This window comes from Colobus angolensis, unplaced genomic scaffold (genome assembly GCF_000951035.1).
Source record: "Colobus angolensis palliatus isolate OR3802 unplaced genomic scaffold, Cang.pa_1.0 Scaffold145, whole genome shotgun sequence".
NCBI classification, from domain to species: domain Eukaryota; kingdom Metazoa; phylum Chordata; class Mammalia; order Primates; family Cercopithecidae; genus Colobus; species Colobus angolensis.
In genome coordinates, this window is record NW_012114544.1 from 2,194,584 (window position 1) to 2,218,853 (window position 24,270).

General features: G+C 40.0%; 2 protein-coding genes across 3 annotated transcripts in view; both read left to right on the forward strand.

The window, feature by feature from the left end:
- LARP1B (La ribonucleoprotein domain family, member 1B) overlaps positions 1–24,270 on the forward strand; it is a 136,792-nt gene that overhangs the window by 45,967 nt on the left and 66,555 nt on the right. The window contains exons 7-8 of the mRNA XM_011935603.1: positions 1,474–1,646; positions 8,894–9,256. Of these exons, the coding sequence (XP_011790993.1) occupies positions 1,474–1,646; positions 8,894–9,256 (536 nt within the window). The remainder of the gene's footprint in view (positions 1–1,473; positions 1,647–8,893; positions 9,257–24,270) is intronic.
- LOC105507191 (uncharacterized protein C8orf59 homolog) lies at positions 22,700–23,128 on the forward strand. Of its 2 annotated transcripts, XM_011935602.1 has the most exons (2): positions 22,761–22,876; positions 22,994–23,066. In XM_011935602.1, the coding sequence occupies exons 1-2, from the start codon at positions 22,764–22,766 to the stop codon at positions 23,064–23,066; spliced, it is 186 nt and encodes a 61-aa protein (XP_011790992.1). In that variant the 5' UTR covers positions 22,761–22,763. The 2 variants fall into 2 exon arrangements, with proteins under 2 accessions (XP_011790991.1, XP_011790992.1); XM_011935601.1 differs by having other exon boundaries at positions 22,700–23,128.

The window sequence follows — 24,270 nt, forward strand, 5'->3', positions numbered from 1 at the left end:
GGCTAGTTTTTGTATTTTTAGTAGAGACGGGGTTTCACCGTGTTAGCCAGGATGGTCTCGATCTCCTGACCTCGTAATCCGCCCGTCTCGGCCTCCCAAAGTGCTGGGATTACAGGCTTGAGCCACCGCGCCCGGCCGAGATTACATTTTTTAAAGACACCTTGTGTCCAAAGCAAGTTCATATTGCATCTTCAGACCTGAACATGAATGTGGCTTAAAATATTTAAATACTCTTTGACTTTTGAAAAAATATTTATAAAAGAAGCCATTTGTTTTTTTTTTTTTCCTGAGACAGAGTGTCGCTCTGTTGCCCAGGCTGGAGTGCGGATCTCAGCTCACTGCAACCTCCACCTTGTGGATTCAAGCAATTTTCTGCCTCATCCTCCTGAGTAGCGGGGATTACAGGCGCCCACCACCAGGCCTGGCTAATTTTTTTGTATTTTTAGTAGAGACGGGGTTTCACCATATTGGCCAGGCTGGTCTTGAACTCCTGATCTTGTGATCCACCTGCCTCAGCCTCCCAAACTGCTGGAATTACAGGCGTGAGCCACCGTGCCTGGCTACAATTTGAATTTTATAATTTTGATTAAAAATAAACCTACAGAAGTGTACTGTATAGAAAGACATTTTAAATTCCAACAGCTTTTAAATGCTTTTAATGCCAGGGCTGTGTGCATTAGGGATGTAGTGATGTGACATTTCCTCTTTTTTTTTTTGAGATGGAATTTGGCTTTTGTTGCCCAGGCTGGATTGCAGTAGCGCCATCTCGGCTCACTGCAACTTCTGCCTCCCAGGTTCAAGCGATTGTCCTGCGTCAGCCTCCTGAGTAGCTGGGATTACAGGCATGCGCCACCACGCCCGGCTAATTTTGTGTATTTCGTAGAGATAGGGTTTCTTCGTGTTGGTCAGGCTGGTCGACATTTTACTCTTTAAAGTATTTCAGTATGAGCCAAAGTAGTAAATGACTACACTGCATTTATTGCAGTAGGCAAACCTTGTTGAGCCAAGGAAATGTGAAAACTAGGAGTAATAACGGCTTTAGTTTAGACCCTAGTAGAACAAGAGACTAATTTTATCTTGAATAAGATGTGCATTTAGCTTAACTATGGCTTAATAGCAATTGAGATTCCATAATTTCCTTATAATTTATAGATTTTAATCTAAGATTTTTCAGAGAACTTGACTTCCTAATAGTTGTACTGTCATAATTAGAAAGTGAATCACATTGATATTCTTGAGAAGTTTGCGTGAATGTAGTGGTCTGTGTAAGAGTTGGTGACATTCCTTTAATTATTCAGTGGTTTCACTTTTGAGTAAATCTTCAGGTTTGAAAATCACTGGAAAGCTTACAGTTGAGACTGATCATGTTTTTGTGAAAAAATATCAAGCCCCATTTAAGGGAAAAATGGAATGTATTTTATAAGTAAGAAAAGCCATTATCATTTTAACTATAGAACTAACTTAAAATTTTAGAGTCTGCCCCAAATTCTCCAAGAATTGGAAGCCCATTGAGCCCAAAGAAAAATAGTGAAACAAGTATTCTTCAAGCAATGTCTAGAGGTTTGTCCACCAGTTTGCCTGACTTGGACTCAGAACCTTGGATAGAAGTTAAAAAGAGACATCAGCCAGCACCAGTGAAATTGAGGGTAAGTTGTTACAGACTGAGTGAAGTGTGACATACCCTGGATGGAGTATAAGGTCAGTGCATTTTATGTTTGTTAGGTGCATATGTAAAATTTGGAAAAGTTTAGCAAAGTTTTAAATTTGTAATTGTTGGCCTTCAGTAGACACTTATGGGTTATTCTATGAGGAAAATAAGTTGTATCAAGTTTTAAAGTATTTTTTTTTTTTTTTTTTTTTTTTAGATGGAGTCTCACCCTATCACCCAGGCTGGAGTGCAGTGGCGCGATCTCGGCTCACTGCCCACTCTGCCTCCCGGGTTCAAGCGATTCTTCTGCCCCAGCCTCCTGAGTAGCTGGGATTATAGGCACGAGCCACCACGCCTGGCTAATTTTTGTATCTTTAGTAGAGACAGGGTTTCACCATGTTGATCAGGCTGGTCTTGAACTCCTGACCTCGTGATCCACCCGCTTCAGCTTCCCAAAGTGCTGGGATTAGAGACGTGACCCACCACGCCCGGCCTTAAAGTATATTTTTTATTTCTGAACATGATTTAAGAATTTTGGAGGCTGGGCACAGTGTCCCATGCCTGTAATCACAGCACTTTGAGAGACCGAGGCAGGAAGATTGCTTGAGCCCAGGAGTTCGGGGCCACCTGGGCAACATAGGGTGACCCTGTCTCTACAAATAATTCAAAAAATTAGCTAAATGCTGATGTTCTGGTGGAATGTGCCTGTGGTCTCAGCTACTCAGGAGGCTGAGACAGGAGGAACGCTTGAGCTCAGGAGGTCAAGACTGCAGTGAGCCCTGATCATACCACTGCACTCCATCCAGGGAGGGCAACAAAGTGAGATCCTGTCTCAAAAAAAAGAAAGAATTTTGTCTTGGTTTTTCTACTTGTGACTAATTTTAACTTGAATAATATTTCAGTTTTTTATACAGTTGAAAAAATACGACTTTTTGAGACAGAGTCTCGCTCTGTCGCCCAGGCTGCAGTGCTGTGCTGCGAAGTTGGCTCACTGCAGCCTTTGCCTCCAGGGTTCGAGACAGTCTTGTGCCTCAGCCTCCTGAATTACTGGGATTACAGGCTCACTCCACCATGCCCAACTATTTTTTTGTGTGTTTCTGGTACAGACAGGATTACACCATATTGCCCAGGCTGGTCTCAAACTCCTGTCCTCAAATAATTCGCCTGCCTTGGCCTCCCAGAGTGCTGGGATTACAGGTGTGAGCCTCTACAGCCTGGCCAGAAAATATATAAATTTTGAAGTTATACCCATGTTAATTATTTATAAGGTTTATATAAGTGTTGGTGATTTATACATCAGCTTTATATATGTTTTGGTGATTTAATGCACAAAAGGAAAAGAAAATTGAATTTTTGGTGGGGGATACATAAGGGAATGAGATGGTTATATTTATAAAAAGAGCAATAGGAGATCCTTGTGGTGGTACTGCTCTGCGTTTTTCGCTGGTGGTAGATACACGAACTTACGTATGTGATAGGATCGCTTTGATCTAAATAAAAAATGAGTGCAAGTAAAATTGGGGAAGTATAAGCTAAGACTGATTTATATCAAAGTCAATACCTTGTTTGGAATGTTGTAGTATATTTTTGTAAGATGTTAACATTGGGGGAAACCAGAATACATGAGATCTCTATTATTTCTTACAACTGTATGTGAATGTATAATTATTTCAAAGTAAAAGTTCACTAAAAATAAACTTGGGAAGAATGCCACTCAAAAGATTCAAATATTGAAAGTAAGCTCTCTAAAGAGGATGGAAGGTATTGAGAGGATTGTAATGTGGAGGACCAGCAAATTGTTTCTGGTGGCTGGTTTTAAAAGTGTAAGGAGAATTGTATAGTTTTATGGCCAAAGAATGCCAGTATATCTGAAATGTATGGTATTTTGATGCTACAGACTGAGGATCTGGCCTGGAGGAAACATGGCTTTAGGTTCTGGGGACCTAGATATTTCAGAGATAACTGTTGAGGTAGCTCAGTTATTGACATTATTTTTAATATACTTTTTAAAAAGTGATCTTTTAAAAACATTCTAGAGTGGGTATAGAAATCTTGGTTGGGCATCATTTTTCTTTGGAATTCTAAAAGCATTTTTCTTTTGTCATTTTGGTTTCTTTTGTCATCTTATTCTTTTGTCAGTCCCTTCGCATTCTTTTGTCAGTCCCTTCGCATTCTTTGTATCAAGTGATTTTTTTTTTTCCTCTTGAGATTTTTTTTTTTTTTTTTTTGAGATGGAGTCTCGCTGTGTCGCCCAGGCTGGAGTGCAGTGGCGCAGTCTTGGCTCACTGCAACTTCTGCCTTCTGGGCTCAAGCGATTCTCCTGTCTCAGCCTCCCGAGTATCTGGGACTATAGGCGTGTGTCACCACACCCAGCTAATTTTTTGTATTTTTAATAGAGATGGGGTTTCACTGTGTTAGCCAGGATGTTCTCGATCTCCTGACCTCCTGATCTGCCTGCCTCAGCCTCCCAAAGTGCTGGGATTATAGGCATGAGCCGCCGTGCCTGGCCTGAGATTTTTTTTCTTTTTTTCTTTTTTTTAAAGACGGCGTCTTGCTCTTGTTGCCCAGGCTGGAGTGGAGTGCAATGGTGTGATCTTGGCTTACTGCAGCCTTCACCTCCCAGAGTGCAATGGTGTGATCTTGACTTACTGCAACCTTCACCTCACACCGTACAAAATGGTGTGATCTTGGCTTACTGCAACCTTCACCTCCTTCACCTCACCTTACTGCACCTTACTGCAACCTTCACAAGTCTCCTGCCTGAGACTTGTGAGTAGCTGGGATTACAGGCACCTGCTATACACCCCGCTAATTTTTGTATTTATCTATTTTTTCTTTTTCAGACAGAGTCTCACTCTTCCCCAAGCTGGAGTGCAGTGGCGTGATCTCAGCTCTCTACAACCTCCCCATCCAGGGTTCAAGTGATTCTCCTGCCTCAGCCTCCAGAGTAGCTGGGATTATAGGCACACGCCATGACGCCCAGCTAATTTTTGTGTTTTTAGTAGAGACGGGGTTTCCCCATGTTGGCCAAGCTGGTCTCGAACTCCAGACCTCAGGTGATCCACCCGCCTCAGCCTCCCAAAGTGCTGGGATTGCAGGTGTGGTCCACCGCACCCGGCCTAATTTTTGTATTTTTAGTAGAGACGTGGTTTCACCATGTTGGCCAGGCTGTTCTCGAACTCCTGACCCCAGGTGATCCGCCAGCCTCAGCTCCCCAAAGTGTTGGGATTACAGGTGTGAACCACCGCACCTGTCCTTGCTTGAGATTTTTAAGATCATTTCTTCATCCCCACTCTTGAAATTTCAAGATGATATGCTTTAGTGTAGGTCTAATTTTAAACAGAAAATCTTTTTTTTTTTTTTTTTTGGCAGAGGGTTTCACTCCCTTTGCCCAGACTGGTGTGCAGTGGTGGGATCTCTGCTCACTGCAGCCTCTGCCTCCTGGGCTCAAGCGATTCCCCTCCTTAGCCTCTCAAGTAGCTGAGACTACAGGCACAAACCAACAGGCCCGGCTAATTTTCGTGTATGCATATATATTTTTTGTAGAGACAGGGTTTCTCCATGCTGCCCAGGCTAGTCTTGAACTCCTGGGCTCTAGTGATCTACCCACCTCAGTCTTTCAAAGTGTTGGGATTATAGGCATGAGCCACCGTGCCCAGTCAGGTCTAATTTTTTTTTGTTGTTTTTTGAGATGGAGTCTCGCTCTGTCACCTAGACTGGAGTGCAGTGGCGTGATCTCGGCTCACTCAACCTCCGCCTCCTGGGTTCACGCCATTCTCCTGCCTCAGCCTACCGAGGAGCTGGGACTACAGGTGCCCGCCACCATGCCCGGCTAATTTTTTTTTTTTTTTTTGTATTTTTAGTAGAGACGGGGTTTCATTGTGTTAGCCAGGATGGTTTTGATCTCCTGATCTCGTGATCCGCCTGCCCCAGCCTCCCAAAGTGCTGGGATTACAGGTGTGAGCCACCACGCCCAGCTCAGTCAGTTCTATTTTTATTCATTGGGCTGAGTATTCATGTCCTTCATTTTGGGGAAACTAATGTTTCTCTTATTTCCACTTTCTGGTATCTGTTTTCATCTGATGTTGGACCTCCATGATTGCTCATCTAACTACTGGGTGTTGGGTGTTTAAAAAAAGTTATCTTCTGATACTTTCATTATTTCCATCATTGTTTTGGTTGCTTTTTGAAGGCTTTCTTAGTATCTGGTGATTTTTGGTTGATGGTTCATATTAATATCAGTAAATTGGTATGGTTTTCTTTTTTGGTCTAATCTGCTCATCCAGGGCTGTTTTGTTTAATGTGAGGTATGATTGCACACTCTATTTTTAGCTTTTTTTTTGAGACAGAGTTTTGCTCTTGTTTGCCCAGGCTGGAGTGCAGTGGTGGCGTGATCTTGGCTCACTGTAATCTCCACTTCCTGGGTTCAAGCGATTCTCCTACCTCAGCCTCCTGAGTAGCTGGGATTACAGGCACCTGCCACCACGCCCAGCTAATTTTTTTGTGTATTTTTAGTAGAGACGGGGTTTCACCATATTGGTCAGGCTGGTCTCAAACTCCTGATCTCAGGCAGTCCACCTGCCTTGGCCTCCCAAACTTCTGGGATTACAAGCGTGAGCCACTGCGCTCAGCCGATTGCACACTCTTGGTAAGTGAAAACGTCCTATGGACTTGGACCTAGGCAGAGAATAGGGACGCTGGCTCTTTTTCTCCAAAATTGCTAAAAAAAAAAAAAAAAGGAGTACTTTTCTCTGAGATGTAGAATTTTAGTATATCTCATTCATTGGTGAAATTACCTTTTCTTTTCCTCCCCCAGCTCTATTTTAGAGGTTCAAAATAATACTAGGATGTGTTCAACTTCTATTCAGCCCCAGTACCCAAAACATGAGCCCTCTCTTGTGAAATCTTATTTTGTTTAGAAAGTAATTCTTGGGCTTTTAGTTGGAAGCAATCTTTATATAGTTTTATATTCTGAGATAAAGGGATTGGATTGACTGTTCTAGCTGTATTCTATAGCTGGTTTTCCAAATACCTATTTTGATTGCCATCCAGTAGTCCATTCCTACTCCTTCTAACTGCCATCTCAAAACTTTCTAGAACCCTGGTGGTATCAATGGCTTTTGCTTCCCTTTTAACCTTTCTATCAGTTCTAGGTTGCTGTTTTCTCTACTCTTGTTTATTATCAGTACAATCCCATTTATTTTCTGCTTTCCAGAAAGTCGTAAAAGTCTTTGATCTTCTAATAGTAATACGTGTTTTCAGTATTGATGTGGATTTATTGCCTTTATTCTTTGCACTGTGTTTTATTACTGCAAATAAACATGCAAACTTAAGTCATCTTCAACTCCTAATCTCTTAATAATGGTCTTTTCCTCAGAGATTACAAAAACAAATTTAACAGTTTGGTGTTTATTGTCTTAGACTTTTATCATGTACTTGCAAATGTGAAAAGCAGTATAGTTTAAAATACATCATCAATGTTTTTAAAAATATATATTCACAGTGTTTTACAAGTTGTCTTTTTTTAGTAAAAACATCTTGGGCAGCCTTCTGTTTACTAGATTGTTAGCTCCATCAGGGCATAGTTGTTGTTAAATTTATTGCTGTCTGTCCCTGTCTAGAACAGTGCCTGGCTCAGAGGGAGCACTCAGATAATTATCAACTGACTAAATGAATATGGATCTATGTTATTGGGAGTTTTGAAAGGGAGGAATTGTCTTTTTCCTAGACATAGGAAGTTAGCATGAACTGAAGGGTAAAATAGGCCAGAGGATGACCAATGAAGGTAACACCAAGGAGAAACTACTTCCTGCTGTTGGGAGTTTTAGACTAGTTTACATATTAGAAGATCTAGGATCTAAAAGCTTAGACTTTTAATGTAAACCAACAACTGTTTTAAGTTTTGTTTTTGAGATGGAGTGTTGCTCTGTCACTCAGGCTGGAGTACAGTGGCACGATCTCAGCTCACTGCAGCCTCTGCTTCTGGGGTTCAAGTGATTCTCCTGTCTCAGCCTGTCTCAGCTTCCTGAGTAGCTAGGACTACAGGTGCACGCCACCATACCTGGGTAATTTTTGCATTTTTAGTAGAGACGGGGGTCTCGCCATGTTGGCCAGGCTTGTCTCGAACTTCTGGCCTCAGGTGATCTGCCCACTTTGGCCTCCCAAAACGTTAGGATTACAGGCGTGAGCCACTGCACTTGGCCTAGCTGTTTTAAGTTCTATAGAGGGGTAGACAATTTGTCTTTTTTTTTTTGAAACAGAGTCTCGCTCTGTCGCCCAGGCTGGAGTCCAGTGGCATGATCTTGACTCACTGCAACCTCTGGCTCCCAGGTTCATGCAATTCTCCTGCCTCAGCCTTCCGAGTATCTGGGACTACAGGTGCATGCCATCACGCCTGGCTAATTTTTGTATTTTTAGTAAAGACAGGGTTTCACCATGTTGGCCAGGCTGGTCTTGAACTCCTGACCTCGTAATCCACCCTCGGCCTCCCAAAGTGCTGGGATTACAGGTGTGAGCCACGGCACCCGGCCTGAGGAGTAGACATTTTAACATTTGCTGAATAATAGCGTGAATTTGACATGAAAATTGGGCCATGTAGAATGGGGATGAGGACAGAGTAGAGGGATTAGCTAGGAAACTATGTTATTATCATTGTGAGGTAAAAAGATTTGGAATAGGGAAGACCATTGACTCTGAAAATCAGAAGACCTTGATTCTATCTATCTGTCTATCTGTTTGTTTATTTTTTGAGACAGAATTTCACTCTTATCGCCCAGGCTCGCGTGCAATGGTGCTATCTGGGCTCACTGCAACCTTCCTGCCTCCCAGGTTCAAATGATTCTCCTGCCTCAGCCTCCCGAGTAGCTGGGATTATAGGAATCTACAACCACACCCAGATAATTGGTTCTGTTTATAATTATGAAATCATAGGCAAATACTTCCATATCTCTGGGCCTTTGTTTTCATCAGTAAAATGAGTCATTACAATATAATTGATGATTAAGACTATTCCAACTCTAAAAGAGTCTTTAATGTAATCCTTTCTTTATTCAACTTTGTGTTTTTCTTTAGTCTTAAATTTACTGGGCCAAAATAATACTAACCTGATTTTCTTTTACAGTTTGGCTGTTAAACTAGTAATTGAGCGTAAAAGCTTGATACTACTTACTTGCAACACTGTTTTATGACATTTAATTTAAAAGTGATAGAAAGTTTTTTATATAAATTACCAATTTCTTCCTTCAGGAATCAGTGTCTGTCCCTGAAGGGTCATTAAATCACCTATGTTCTTCAGAAGAACCAGAACAAGAAGAACTTGATTTTTTGTTTGATGAAGAGATTGAACAAATAGGACGAAAAAACACATTTACTGATTGGTCTGATAATGATTCAGATTATGAAATTGATGACCAAGACTTAAACAAGATTTTGATTGTAACTCAGACACCACCTTATGTGAAAAAACATCCCGGAGGAGATCGAACAGGCAACCACATGTCTCGGGCAAAAATCACATCTGAACTTGCTAAAGTTATCAATGATGGCTTATATTATTATGAACAGGATCTATGGATGGAAGAAGATGAAAACAAACATACAGCCATAAAGGTAATTGTTTCTGGCCAACATCTTTCTACTGATGCTTTGTTTTGATTGTATGTTGCTGTTTATATTTTCTTAAACTTGAGGCTCTATTTTATGAAATGTTGAATATAAATACATTGTATTTAACTTAAAATTCCTGGAAATATACCAGATAATTACTACCTGAGGAATAATTTTATTTTATGAAAGTAACAGCATGATGAATACTGTAATTACAAAAGAAAATTAGCACTCACTGACTTAAACCCTTGCTTTTTTTTTTTTTTTTTTTTTTTTTCAGAGTAACATTCTAAGAACGCCCTTTCTCATATGAAAGAATAAAAACAACCTACTGTGGGGACAGGCTTGATTTATATACTCATTACTTACCTGGCTATCACCACAGCTGTATGAGCCAGTGGCTTTAGAGAGCACTCTTCTTCCCCCTTTCTGTTTTCCCCACTTAGTCTATGGTGAATGACCTAAGATAGTGGAAATGGTTGTGGACAAACTATAAAGGACTAAACTGGATGATTGTCTCTCTTGGTCTAGTCATTACTGTGGTGCTAGGGTTACTTTTTACAACCTTGTTCTAATTTGTTTTATCTTCTTGCATTTCATCCCAGATCCTGGTCCCTATCCTAGTTATTAAGGTAAAATAGAGAACCAGAATAGTTTACTAGGTATCTGCATTCCTTCCATATGAATTATAATGGCACAGATATGGGGATAAAAAGGGATCTTTTTCTGCCATTAAGTTTATTAGAAAAGTCCCAATAGTTAAATATTTGTTTTCAGGATAGGGTATAATAAGGGAAACATTATATGCCAAATAGGAAACTGATCTTGGTTGGAAACAGTTAAAGTTGTAGGAAGAAAAGCTAGCCAACTAGTGGCTGGGTAGAGGGGACTGCCTGTTGATGGGGCTTCATATCATCAGCAAGAAGTGTGCTAGCCTTCGGCTCCTCATTTCTTTTCTTCCTGGAATCCCCAGTACTGCTTTTAGCCTTCTATAACCGCTGCCTTCTTGGAGAACCTGCCTCAGGCTATGATAGCTTGTTATGTGAGTTAGAGCCTGAGTAGTTCTCTGACTGTCCTACTGCTATGGGAAAGGAAGTGTGTTTTTATAATGCTTCTCAGTTGAAAGTCTTTCCTAGTGTAAGCATTGCTATTTTATTTGTAATACTTAGTTTCTGTAAGTAATACCTATCTTAAATTCTTTTAGAACAGAGATTCTAGTACATTCTACTAATAATCAGTTGAAATTATTCTTCCCCCATTCTCGATCCCTTTACCCAGCTTTGTTTTTCACCATAGCATATATCATTATCTATAATTCTATATATTTTAGTTACTTTTATTCTCTTGGAGAAAAACCATGGGTGTAATACCAATGACAATAGGATTTTTTGTCTATTTTGTTCATTACTATTGTATCTCTAGTGCTAGAATAGTTTCTGGCACAAATAAATATTCAATTCATGTTTGTTAAAGTGGGTAAATAAATTATGGAGTAAACATTATGCACTAACCAAAGGAACCCAACCACTGTGTGTAATATTGGTTCTCTGGGAAAATGTTTTCAGTCTTTCAAGTAGTAACAAATTTGTAAGCCAACTTGAGAAACATGCCATTTGTAGTTGATTATTTCCTTAAATTATAGACAACAATAATTAAAAGCCATGTATTGAGTTCTTGAGGCATGTGCTGATCTTATTCATTAAATATTAACAGAAAGTAATCTTGGCTATATAACTTTAACCATTATAATTGCAAATATATCTTACTTTGACTTGATTCTTACATTCCTGTCATTTAACTCATTCTCTTTGGTTCTGATTCTGTGGTCTACATGTAGTTCCTCATTAGACTTATACTTTTCCTGTGGGTCTGCTTAAAGGGAGAGAAATCAGTCATTTAACATCTGCTCACTGAATGAGAAGATAACAAATAGAGTTTCTACATACCTAGAACCTACAGATAATTGGGGGAACAGACATAAAAATAAACCCACAAGAAGTACTTAATCACAAATTATAATAAATATTCTAAAAGAAAAAAACAGGATGCTGTTTCTTTGAGTAGTCAGGGAAGGCCTCTGAGAAAGTCAGTAATAGTGAAATCTGAAGTGGAAGTAGGACATATAACCAAGTAAAGAGTAGGGAAACGGTATTCCAGGAAGAGGGAACAGTAAATGTCAAGGATATGTGGCAGGAAAGAATTTGGCGTATTTGAGGAAATGGAAAAAAGGTCAATTTGCCTACGGTATTATATGAAAGGTTAATTATAGATGAATAGGCAGGAGTCATATCATTTATGCGCCATGTTAAATAATGTGGAATTTATCTAAAGTTCAAATGCAGTACTTTAGGTTTTGCAAAGGCAGTGTAACATCTAATTTTTATTTTTAATAGATCACTCTAGTTGTTTTGGCACAGAATGGATTGTACAGGGACAAAAATGGGCAGAAGAAATCTAGTTAAGAGGCTATCCATGTAGAAGATGAATTGGTAGGCTGAGACAAACAGGTGGCAGAGGAAATATAGAAGTGAGCCTTGAGGAATGATTATATAGCAGTTGTGTTGGAAAGTATGTTGTTGTGAAAGTCAAAAGCTGGCCTTAAGAGAATAATCAGGTGTGTCAGCAACTTTACAGGTTGAATTAGATAGAAATGAAAAGTATGCCAAATTGATAGGGCAGTTTAGTACTCTTTTTCGACCTCTGCAATAAGAGTTTTGGTGGATCCAGAAGCTATGTTGAACTGGACCAAAGAGTGAGTAAAGGCTTTATTCTGTTTTTGGCATATATTTACTGCTGAAGACTACTAAAATGAATAGGCTTATAGGTAAGAAAATACCTGCTTAAAATATTTGAAGATATGCTAGGTACGTTATTATCAGGATAAAACTATACAGAAGTGAAGTACTGAAACTTACTTTTACCCTTACTTAGGACCCTTTGTAGAAGCTACCCAAAACAGGGGTAAAAACCATAAACTCAGGGACCAGCCAAAATTGTGGATTCCCGTAGGATTCCTTTTCCCATTTAATTGGTACCCAAAAGTGCACCAAGATCTGACAGATCACCACTGAAGAACTTACTCATGTAACCAAATACCACCTGTTCCCCAAAAATCTATGGGTAAAAAAGGTACCCCAAAGAACACACTTACAGTGAAAGAACTAAACTTGCTTCCTACCTACTCCCCTAAGGGACTCTATAAAGAGTATTTTTCTGACTGGCGCAGTGACTCACACCTGTAATCTCAGCACTTTGGGAGGCCGATGTGTGTGGGTCATAAGGTCAAGAGATCGAGACCACCCTGGCCAACATGGTGAAACCCCACCTCTACTAAAAATGCAAAAATTAGCTGGGCATGGTGGGCATGTAGTCCCAGCTACTCGGGAGGCTGAAGACAGGAGAATCACTTGAAGCTGGGAGGCAGAGGTTGCAGTGAGCAGAGATCACGTCAATGCATTCCAGCCTGGTGACAGAACAAGACTCTGTCTCAAAAAAAAAAAAAAAAAAAAAAAAGAATGTTTTCTGGTTGTGCTGAGCAGAATAGGGAGGAAAAAATTGGGCTAGAAGTTGTATTCATGCAACCCAAGTTCATACTCTGTGGGTGACTAAAGGAAGCACTAGTTGTAAATTTAATGTGATTGCGGTCTTTTTGTTTCCCAGACACCTAGCATATGAAAATAAAGATTTTTGTGTGTGTGTGAAAATATTCACCTTTATCCTAGACCTCCTTTATTCACATTATATTGCAAGGAAAGTTAGCAGCACATAAAGTGAATAATCTAACAAGAAAGTGAGATCTTGCATGTGAGGATGAGCAGAAAGTGACAAGCAGCAGAAACATACCTTAAAATAGTTTTTTTTTTTTGAAATGGAGTCTCGCTCCATCGCCCAGGCTGGAGTGCAGTGACACCATCTTAGCTCACTGCAGCCTCCGCCTGCTAGGTTCAAGTGATTCTCCTGCCTCAGCCTCCCAAGTAGCTGGGATTACAGGCATGTGCCATCACATCCAGCTAAATTTTTATATTCTTTGTAGAGACAGGATTTCACCATTTTGACCAGGTTGGTGTCGAACTCCTGACCTCAAGTGATCTGCTTACCTCGGCTTCCCAAAGTGCTGGGATTACAGGTGTGAGCCACCATGCCTGGCCCCTTAAAATAATTTAGATAGTCAGATTATTAAACAAAATATGCAGTAGCTGGGCTTACTATGTTTAAGGAAATAAAAATATGTGTAGAGAAGAAGAAATCCTAAAGAATAACCACAGAACTTCTGGAAGTAAAAACAATTATGATTAAAATTAAGAACTAAATCAATTGAAGGGATTAACAACAGATTAGACAGAATTGGAGAATTAGTCATTTGGAAGACTGTTCACAAGATTTATTCAGAAATTTCCAGAGCAGCAAAGAAATAGAATATATGAAAAGAGGGTACAGAATGATTTTCTACACAGTCTTTCCTATCGGTTGATAAGTTTTAAATCAAGTTTTGTAATTTAACATCTAGTAGATTTTATTATAAAGCTTTTTATTTTTTTTTTTAACAAAAGGTAAGCAAGAAACTTGGAATATAGGATAATGGAGAAGGTCTAAAATACACATTTAGTCAGAGTTCCAGAGTGAAAGGGTAGAGAGAATGGGGCTAAGTCGTTATTATAAGAGGCAATTAGGACCTCTGCAGAACTGAGGAGAGGTGTCAGAGTTTAGCCAGAAAAAAAAGACAGATTACTTTCTTTTTTTTTTTTTTTTGAGACAGAGTCTCGCTCTGTTGCCTAGGCTGGAGTACAGTGGTGCGATCTCAGCTCATGCAAGCTCTGCCTCCCAGGTTCATGCCATTCTTCTGCCTCAGCCTCCCATGTAGCTGGGACTACAGGCGCCCACCACCACACCTGGCTAATTTTTTGTATTTTTAGTAGAGACAGGGTTTCACCATGTTAGCCAGGATGGTCTCGATCTCCTGACCTCATGATCTGCCAGTCTCGGCCTCCCAAAGTGCTGGGATTACAGGCGTGAGCCACTGCGCCTGGCCCAAGACAGATTACTTTCAAGAAAGAAGAATCATTAGACAGCTGATAGCTAGTTTCCCAACAGTGACAGCCAATAGACAATGGAATGATAGCTTTAATTTGCAAGGGAAAATAACTATCAACTTATAATTGTACGCCTTGCATAAATATCTTTCAGTAAGAGTGTAGAATATGAGAAATTGCCACCATCAGAGCCTCATGAAAGAAAGTCCCAAAGGGTAGAATAAAAGTGATTTTACATATCAGAAACACAGAAGGGACTGCAGAGCAAAACAAGTAATAAATACATGAATAAACCTAAGTGAATATTAACTGTATAAAGCAATTATTATGTCTGATAGATTTACTATAACAACACAAACTGGGAGAGAGAGCAGCAAATGAATCTAGTATTTAAATGTAACTTCATATCTGGAAAAAGGGTACTGATTAAAGTTATTAAAGTTTGCAAATTGCAGTTTGAAGGATACCCATTTAATTAACAAGGTGATCTAAGTTCATATGGATATTTCAGGAATCCATAGTAGTCAAAACACTCTTAAAAAATAACAAAATTATGGCTGGGTGCAGTGGCTCACGTCTGTAATCCCAGCCCTTCAGGAGGCCGAGGTGGGTGGATTACCTGAGGTCAGGAGTTGGAGACCAGCCTGACCAACATGGTGAAACCCTGTCTCTACTAAAATTACAAAATCAGCCGGGCATGGTGGCGCATGCCTATAATCCCAGCTATGTGGGAGGCTGAGACAGGAGAATTACTTGAACCTGGGAGGTGGAGGTTGCAGTGAGCCGAAATTGCGCCATTGCACTCCATCCTGGGCAACAAGAGTGAAAATTCTGTCTCAAAACAAACAAAAACAAAACTGAAGGACTCATTTTATGATTTCAAAACTTACTACAAAGCTGCAGTAATCAAGATAGTGGTACTATCATAAGGATGAACATATAGATCAATGGAATAAAATTGAGAGCCCAGAAATAAACATGTCTATTTACAGCTAAATTTTCAACAAATGTGCCTAGACCATTCAGTATGGAAAGAATAGTTGTTTCAACAACTGGGACTCTGTCAACTTGATATCTACATACAGAAGAAGGAACTTGGGTCCCTCCCTATCTTACATCATGTATCAAAATTAACTTGAATTAAATTCATAAATTTAAGAGGAAAAAGGATAAAACTCTTAGGATAAGATGTGTAAAATCTTCATGACCTTGGATCTGACAGTGGTTTTTCATATGATACTAATAGCACAAGCGACAAATGATAAAAACAGGTAAGTTGGACACGATCAAAATTTTAAAATTTTGAATCTCAAAGGACACCATACACAGAGTGAAAAGCCAGTACAGATGTTCCTCAAATTATGTTGGGGTTACATCCTTATAAACTCATCATAAATTGAAAATATACTGTTAAACTGAAATGTATTTAGTACACCTAACCTACCACACATCATAGCTTAGCCTAGTCTACCTTAAACGTGCTCAGAGCACTTATGTTAGCCTTAGTTGGGCAAAATCATTTAAACACAAGGCATATTTCATAATAAAGTATTAATATCTTATATAATGTATTGATTACTATACTGAAAGTGAAAAACAGAATGGCTCGCTGCTGCTGCCCTGCATTGCAAGAAAGTATACCACATATTGCTGGCCTGGGAGAATTAAAAAATTTGAAGTACAGTTTCTTCTACTGAGTGCCTCTTGCTTTCACAACATTGTAAAGGCAAAATCATAAGTCAAACTATCATAAGCCTGGGGCTATTTGTATAAAAACCACAATGCAGTTTACATTTGTACCCTAATACATGAAATAGTTATAACTCTGACAAAATATGTACGGGATCTATGTGAGGATTACTACAAAACCCTGATGAAAGAAATAAAGGGGCCAGGTGCGGTGGCTCACGCCTGTAATCCCAGCACAGGGAGGCCGAGGCAGGCAGGCGGATCACGAGGTCAGGAGATTGAGACCACCCTGACTAACACGGTAAAACCCCGTCTCTACTAAAATACAAAAAAACTAGCTGGGCGTGGTTGCGGCCCCTGTAGTCCCAGCTACTCGGGAGGCTGAGGCAGGAGAATTGCGTGAACCTGGGAGGCGGGGCTTGCAGTGAGCCAAGATCGCACCAATGCACTGCACTCCAGCCTGGGTGACAGAACGAGACTCCGTCTCAAAAAAAAAAAAAAAAAAAAAAAAAAAAAAAGCCGGGTGTGGTGGCACGTGCCTGTAGTCCCAGCTACTCCAGAGACTGAGGCAGGCGAACTCGATTGAACCCAGAAGGCGGAGGGTGCAGTGAGCCGAGGTCACACACTCCAGCCTTGGCCACAGAGCGAGACTCCGTCTCAAAAAAAAAAAAAGGAATAAGTAAATTGAGAAATACTCCATGTTCATATTATAGATAGGAAGACTCAATTATGTGTCAATTCTTTCCAACATAACCATAGATTCTGTGCAGTTTATAGTCTTGTTAAATTGAGATGCATTTAGTATACCCAATCAAAATCCCAGCAAATGATTTTGTGGATATCTCCAGAGGCAAAAACACCTAAAAAACCCAGAAGAGCTAATACAACATTGAAAATTGGAAGACTGATACTGCCTGACTTCAAGATTTACTGTAAAGCTACAGTAATGAAGACAGTACAGTATTGGTGAAAGAATAGACAACTAAATCAATAGAACAGAATGGAAAGTGCAGAAATAGACCCACACAGATGCAGTCAACTGATGTTTGACAAATGAGCAAAGGCAATACAATAGAGAAAAGTCTTTTCAACAAATAGTGCTAGAACAGCTGAGCATTCATGTGAAAAAAAAAAGAATCTTCACCCTTCAGAAAGGGTGGAGAAAGTGGACGGACCATAGTCCAAAATGTAAAGGACAAAACCGTAAAAGTCCTAGAAGATGATCTAAGAGAAAATCTAGATGACCTTGGGCTTATCATGACTTTTTAGATACAACACCAAAACAATCCATGAAAGAAATAAGCTAGAATTCTTCAAAATTAAAAACTTCTGCCCAGTGAAAGATACTGTCAAGAGAATGAGGAAGGCCAGGTGCAGTGAGTGCCTCATGCCTATAGTCTCAGTACTTTGGGAGGCTGAAGTGGGAGGATTGCTTGAGACCAGGAGTTTGAGACCAGCCTGGGCAACATAGTGAGACTGTCTCTACAAAAAATTTTTTTTAAAAAGGGAGAGAAGCCATTGACTGCTAGAAAATATTTGCAAATGACAAATCTGATAGAGGGCTATTATCCAAAATATACAAATAACTATTAAAACTGAGAAAACAGAACCCAATTTAAAAATGGTTCACTAAAAAATGGTTGATAGATCAGTTTATTGAAGAAAAAAAGAAAAAACTATTGAAAGAACTGAGCTGACACTTCACTAAAGAAGATAAACGGCAAATGCATATGAAAAGATGCTCAATATCAAATACTAGGGAGCTGCAAGTAAAAACAACAATGGGATACTACTGTAGACTCATTAGGAGCGCCAAAATCCAAAACAATAACACCAAATGCTTGCAGGGATGTGGAGCATTAGGAAATCTCATTCATTCCTGGCGGCAATGCAAAACAGTACAGCCTCTTTGGAAGGTAGTTTGACAATTTTGTACAAAACTGAACTAAACATACTCTTACCAAAGGATCTAGCAAATTTACTCAAATGAGTTGAAATGTATAGCCACACAATAACCTGAACATGGACGTTTACAGCAGCTTTATCCATAAATTGTCAAAACTTGGAAAACACCAAGGTATCTCAGTAGGTGGATGGATAAACAAACTGTGGTACATTCCTACAGTGGACTTTCTCAGAGCTCAAAAATGAATGAGCTATCAAGCTGTGAAAAGACATGGATTCATACTAAGACTTAGTTTATATTGGGTGAAAAAAGCCTATTTGAAAAGACTACATACTGTATGATTCCAACTACGTGGCATTCTGGAAGGGGCAAAACTATAGTAACAGTAAAAAGATCAGTGATTGCCAAGGGTTGGAAGAGATGAGTGGACAGAGCACAGGTTTTTTAGGGCAGTTCTACTATTTTCTATGATGTTCTAATGATGGATACATGCCATGGTACACTTCTGAAAACCCATAGAAAATGTACAGGATAATTTTGATAATACTGTAAGTGTTTTCATCGATTGTAACTAATGTATCACTAGTGCAGGATGATAGTGGGGGAGGCTGTATGTGTTTGGGTGCAGGAGGTCTATGATATACTCTGTACTTTCTGCTTGGTTTTTCTGTGACCCTAAAACTTCTAAAAATATCTAAAAAAAGATAACAGATTAGGAGAAAATATTTGCAAATTAAAGGAGGGAGGGGCAAAGAGCTTATTTTCTTCTAAAAATTTTTCTTTAAAAAAAGTTTTTACCCACCTGTATGTGTTGAAAAATATTTGTAATATGCAAAGAGCTCTTACAAATCAATAAGACAAATAACCTAATTTTAAAAAGGGCAAACAGGAGCTCAAGGCCAGCCTGGGCAACTTAGTGAGACCCTGTCTCTAAAAAAAATAAAGATATAAACTAGGCAGGTGTGGTGGTGTGTGCCTGTAGTCCTAGCTACTCCACAGGCTGAGGCAGGAGGATTGTGTGAGCCCAGGAGTTTGAGGTTACAGTGAGCTGTGATCGTGCCACTGCACTCCAGCCTGAGCAATCAAGCAAGACCTTGTCTCTAAAAAATAATAAATAAATTAAAATGGGCAAAGAATTTGAGTAAACGTTTCTTCAAAGAAGAGATACACGGGGCCAATAGGCACTTGAAAAGTTGCTTAACATCATTAGCCACCAGGGGAATTGAAATAAAATCGTAATTATACCATGTTATGCCCAACAGGATAACTATAATAAAGAAGACAGATATACTGCCAAGTGTGAGGATAGGAAGAAGTTGGAACCCTCATACCACACTGGTGGAAATGTAAAATGGTGCATCTGCTTTGGAATACAGTCTAGCAGTTTTCAAAAGGCTGAACATAGGGTTACCATGTGACCCAGCAATTACACTTTTATGTATGTAATCCAAAGAAACAAAGACATTTATGCACATAGATGTCATGTTCTTGTACATGAATGTTCATTTCAGCATTTCAAAAAATGAATAGAACTCAGATTTTTATTAACTGATGTTTGGATGAATGTGGTATATCCATACAATAGAGTATTTGGCAATCAAAGGAAATGAAGTACTTAATTTATTATTATTATTATTTGACACAGAGTCTCACTCTGTCGCCCAGGCTGGAGTGCAGTGGCGTGATCTTGGCTCACTGCATTCTCTGCCTCTCGGGTTCAAGTGATTCTCCTGCCTCAACCTCCCAAGTAGCTGGGATTACAGGCACGCCTAGCTAATTTTTGTATTTTTTAGTAGAGATGGAGTTTCGCCATGTTGGCCAGGCTGGTCTCGAACTCCTGACCTCAAATGATCTGCCTTCCTTAGTGCTGAGATTACAGGGGTGAGCCACTGTGCCTGGCCAATTTTTAAATTTTTATTTTTTGTCTTAAGATCTTTTTTCTCTAACCTGCTTCAGAGAAAGAGAAATGAAGGACTAATACATGATACAATATGAAAGCATTATGAAGACAGTATGTGAAAGGAGCCATCATAAAAGACTACAATTTATAGAGCAGCAGTCCCCAACCTTTTTGATACCAGGGACTAATTTTATGGAAGACAATTTTTCCATGGACTGGGGGGCATGGTTTTGGAATGATTTAAGCACATTACATTTATTGTGCACTTTATTTCTGTTATTATGTTATAATATATAATGAAATAATTGTGCAACTTATCATAATGTAGAATCAGCAGGAGCCGTAAGCTTGTTTTCTGCAACTAGATAGTCCCATGGGAGACAATGACAGATCATCAAGCATTAGATTCTCATGAGGATCACACAACCTAGATTCCTCACATCTGCAATTCACAAAAGGGTTCATGCTCCTCTGAGAATCTAATGCTGCCACTGATCTGGCAGACGGTGGCGACGGTAGCGGTCAGGCAGTAATGAGAGCGATAGGTAGCAGCTGTAAATAGAGATGAAGCTTTACTCGCTTGCCCGCCCACCGTTCACCATGGTTCCTAACAGGCTACAGACCAGTACTGGTGAGTGGCTAGGAGGAAATGTGGAGTGACTGTTCATGGTTATCAGGTTTCTTTTGGAGGTGATAAAAATGTTCTATAGTTGATTGTGGTAATGGTTGTGAAACTCTGAATATATGAAAAACAATTGAATTGTATACTCGAGTGAATTATACTATATGTGAATTACATATTAATAAAGCTGTTATAAAAAACAACAAATAAATGGAAAGTCATCTCATGTTCATGGATGACTTAATATTGTTAACATGTCAGTACTACCCAAAGTATCTGCAGCTTCAGTGCAATGTCTATGAAAATCCCAATGGCATTTTTTGCACAGTTAGAAAAATTCACCCAAAAAAATTCACATGAATAGCCAAAACATTCTTGAAAAAGAAGAGATTTGGAAGCTTTAGAGTTCCTGATTGTTACAGTAATCAGAACATTGTGGTACTGTCATAAAGACAGACATACAGACCAATTGAATAGACAGTCCAGAAATAAACCCTTATGTATATGGTTAAATGATTTTTTTTTTTTTTTTGAGACGGAGTTTCACTTTTGTTGCCCAGGCTGGAGTGCAGTGGTGCGATCTCAGCTCACTGCAACCTCCGCCTCCCAGGTTCAAGCAATTCTTCTGCCTCAGCCTCTCGAGTAGCTGGGACTAGAGGCCTGTACCGCCACGCCCGGCCATTGTTTGTATTTTCAGTAGAGATGGGGTTTCACCACGTTGGCCAGGCTGGTCTCGAACTCCTGACCTCAAGTAATCCACCCGTCTCAGCTTCCCAAAGTGCTAGGATTACAGGCGTGGGCCACCGTGCCCAGCCTGATTTTTGTTTTTTTAATTTTTTATTTATTTTTATTTATTTTTTTGAGACAGAGTCTCGCTCTGTTGCCCAGGCTGGAGTGCAGTGGCGGGATCTCAGCTCACTGCAAGCTCCTCCTCCCGGGTTTACGCCATTCTCCTGCCTCAGCCTCCCGAGTAGCTGGGACTACAGGCGCCCGCCACCTCGCCCGGCTAGTTTTTTGTATTTTTTTGTAGAGACGGGGTTTCACCGTGTTAGCCAGGATGGTCTCGATCTTCTGACCTCGTGATGCGCCCGTCTCGGCCTCCCAAAGTGCTGGGATTACAGGCTTGAGCCACTGCGCCCGGCTTTTTTTTTTTTTTTTTTTTTAAAGACAGTTTCTCACTCTCTTGCCCAGGCTGGAGTATGGTGGCACCATCATGGCTCACTGCAGTTTTGACCTCCTGAGCTCATGCAATCCTCTCACCTCAGCCTTCCGAGTAGCTGGGATTACAGGCTCACACTGCCACACCTGGGTAATTAATTTTTTTTTTTTTTCTGTGGAGGCAGGGTCTTGTTATACCTGGTCTCAAACTCCTGGCCTTAAGCAATCCTTCCGCCTTGGCCTTGCAAAATATTGGGATTACAGGTGTGAGCTACTGAACCTGTCCGGGTAAATGATTTTTTTGACAAGTGTATCAAGACCACTCAATGGAGAAAAGATAATCTCTTCAACAAATGATACTGGGAAAATTGGGTATTTACATGTAAAGGAAGGAAGTTAGATCTTTACCGTATACCATAAACGAAGGTGAATTAACCTGGATTAAAGACTTAAACATATTACCTAAAATTACAGAACATTTAGAAGAAGGCCTTAGGGGAAAGCCTTCATGATCTTGGATTTGGCAGTGGTTTCTTGGATATCACACTAAAATCACATGTTATAGAACAAAAGTAGACAAATGGAATTCTTGAAACTTAAAAATGTATGTGTATGAAAGGACACAGTTAACAGTAGGCAACCTATGGAATGGGAGAAAATATTTGCAAATTATATATCTGATAAGGGATTAGTATCCTGACTATATAAAGAACTACAAATCAACAAAAAATATAACTTAGTTTTAAAAATGGACAGAAGACTTGTATAGACAGTTCTCTAAGGGTGATATGAAAATGGCTAATAAGGCTGGGCGCAATGGCTTACACCTGTAATCCCAGCTCTTTAGGAGGCCGAGGTGGGTCAATCACTTGAGGTCAGGAGTTTAAGACCAGTCTGGCCAACATGGTGAAACTTCATCTCTACTGAAAATACAAAAAAATTAGGGTTGGTGGTGCACGCCTGTAATCCTAGCCATTCAGGAGGCTGAGGCAGGGGAATCGCTTGAACCCTGGAGGTGGGGGTTGTGGTGAGCTGAGATCGCACCACTGCACTCCAGCCTGGGTGACTGAGACTTGATCTCAAAAAAAAAAAAGCTAACAAACATTTGAAAAGACGCTCAAGCCCGGAACTTCCTAGACGCCGTACGTGCCAGATGTTGTCTCCTGGAGCTTAGGAAGCTGCACGCAAGTATTAAATTTCTGACAATGGGCAAGAACAAATTAAGAGGGCCAAAGTCCAGGAATGTATTTCACGTAGCCAGCCAAAACAACTTTAAGGCTAAAAACAAAGCAAAACTAGTTACCACGGATCTTAAGAAGATAAACATTATGAATGATGAAAAAGTTAACAGAGTAAATAAAGCTTTTGTAAATGTACAAAAGGAACTTGCACATTTCTCAAAAGGCCCTTCAGTTGAACCTCTGCAGAAAGAATTGATTCCTCAGCAGCGTCATGAAAGCAAACCAGTTAATGTTGATGAAGCTACAAAATTAATGGCTCTGTTGTAATATAGTGGTGATGCATCAGATTCTCCACAAAGACCAATAAATTAAATGTTTTATACAAAAAAAAAAAAGACGCTCAAAATCACTACTCAGAATAGAAATGCAAAAAAAAAAAAAAAAATCACGGGATTATCACCTCACACTGATTAGGATGTTTACCATTTAAAAAACCACACAGAAAGGCTGGGCGCGGTGCCTCAAGCCTGTAATCCCAGCACTTTGGGAGGCCGAGATGGGTGGATCACGAGGTCAGGAGATCAAGACCATCCTGGCTAACACGGTGAAACCCCGTCTCTACTAAAAAAAAAATTACAAAAAACTAGCTGGGCGAGGTGGCGGGTGCCTGTAATCCCAGCTACTCGGGAGGCTGAGGCAGGAGAATGGTGTAAACCCAGGAGGCGGAGCTTGCAGTGAGCTGAGATCTGGCCACTGCACTCCATCCTGGGCGACAGAGTGAGACCCCATCTCAAAAAAAAAAAAATTTATTTTAAAAATCCAACTACATACCAAATTTTAAAAAAAGAACCAAAAGAAAACTTAATACACATAGCCTCAGACCTGTAATCCCAGCACTCTGGGAGGCTGAGGTGGGAGGATCACCTGAGGTCAGGAGTTCGAGAGCAGCCTGGCCAACATGGCGAAACCCCATCTCTCCTAAAAATACAAAAATTAGCTGGGTGTGGTGATGCACGCCTGTAATCCTAGCTACTCGGGAGGCTGAGGTAGGAGAATTGCTTTAGCCCGGGAGGTGGAGGTTGCAGTAAACAGATTGCACCATTGCACTCCAGTCTGGGAGACAGAGTTAGACTCCATCTCAAAAACAAACAAACAAACAAACAAACAAAAAACCCAAAAACCAAAACATACATGCATATTAATAGCAGATGGAATAGACTTACAAAGTTGGCTTAGAGATAAAAAGCATTACCAGTGTGCAAGCGTCATATAATGATAAAAAGTGAAGTTTATCAGAGGAGATAACCTCAAATTCAATGTATTTAATATCAAAGCTTCAAATATATGAAACAAAAATTGGTAAAACAAATCCACTGTTGTAATGAGTGATTTACTCTCTATATAAACAAGGCATAATCAGACAATAAAAAGTAATTTCAGAAACAACGTTTTGCCTAAGAACTGCAGAGCAGGCCGGGCGCGGTGGCTCAAGCCTGTAATCCCAGCACTTTGGGAGTCAGAAACAACGTTT

Excerpts from the sequence above, each read along its gene's own strand:
- LOC105507191 (XM_011935601.1), top strand. The coding sequence starts at position 22,764 with ATGGGCAAGAACAAATTAAGAGGGCCAAAGTCCAGGAATGTATTTCAC.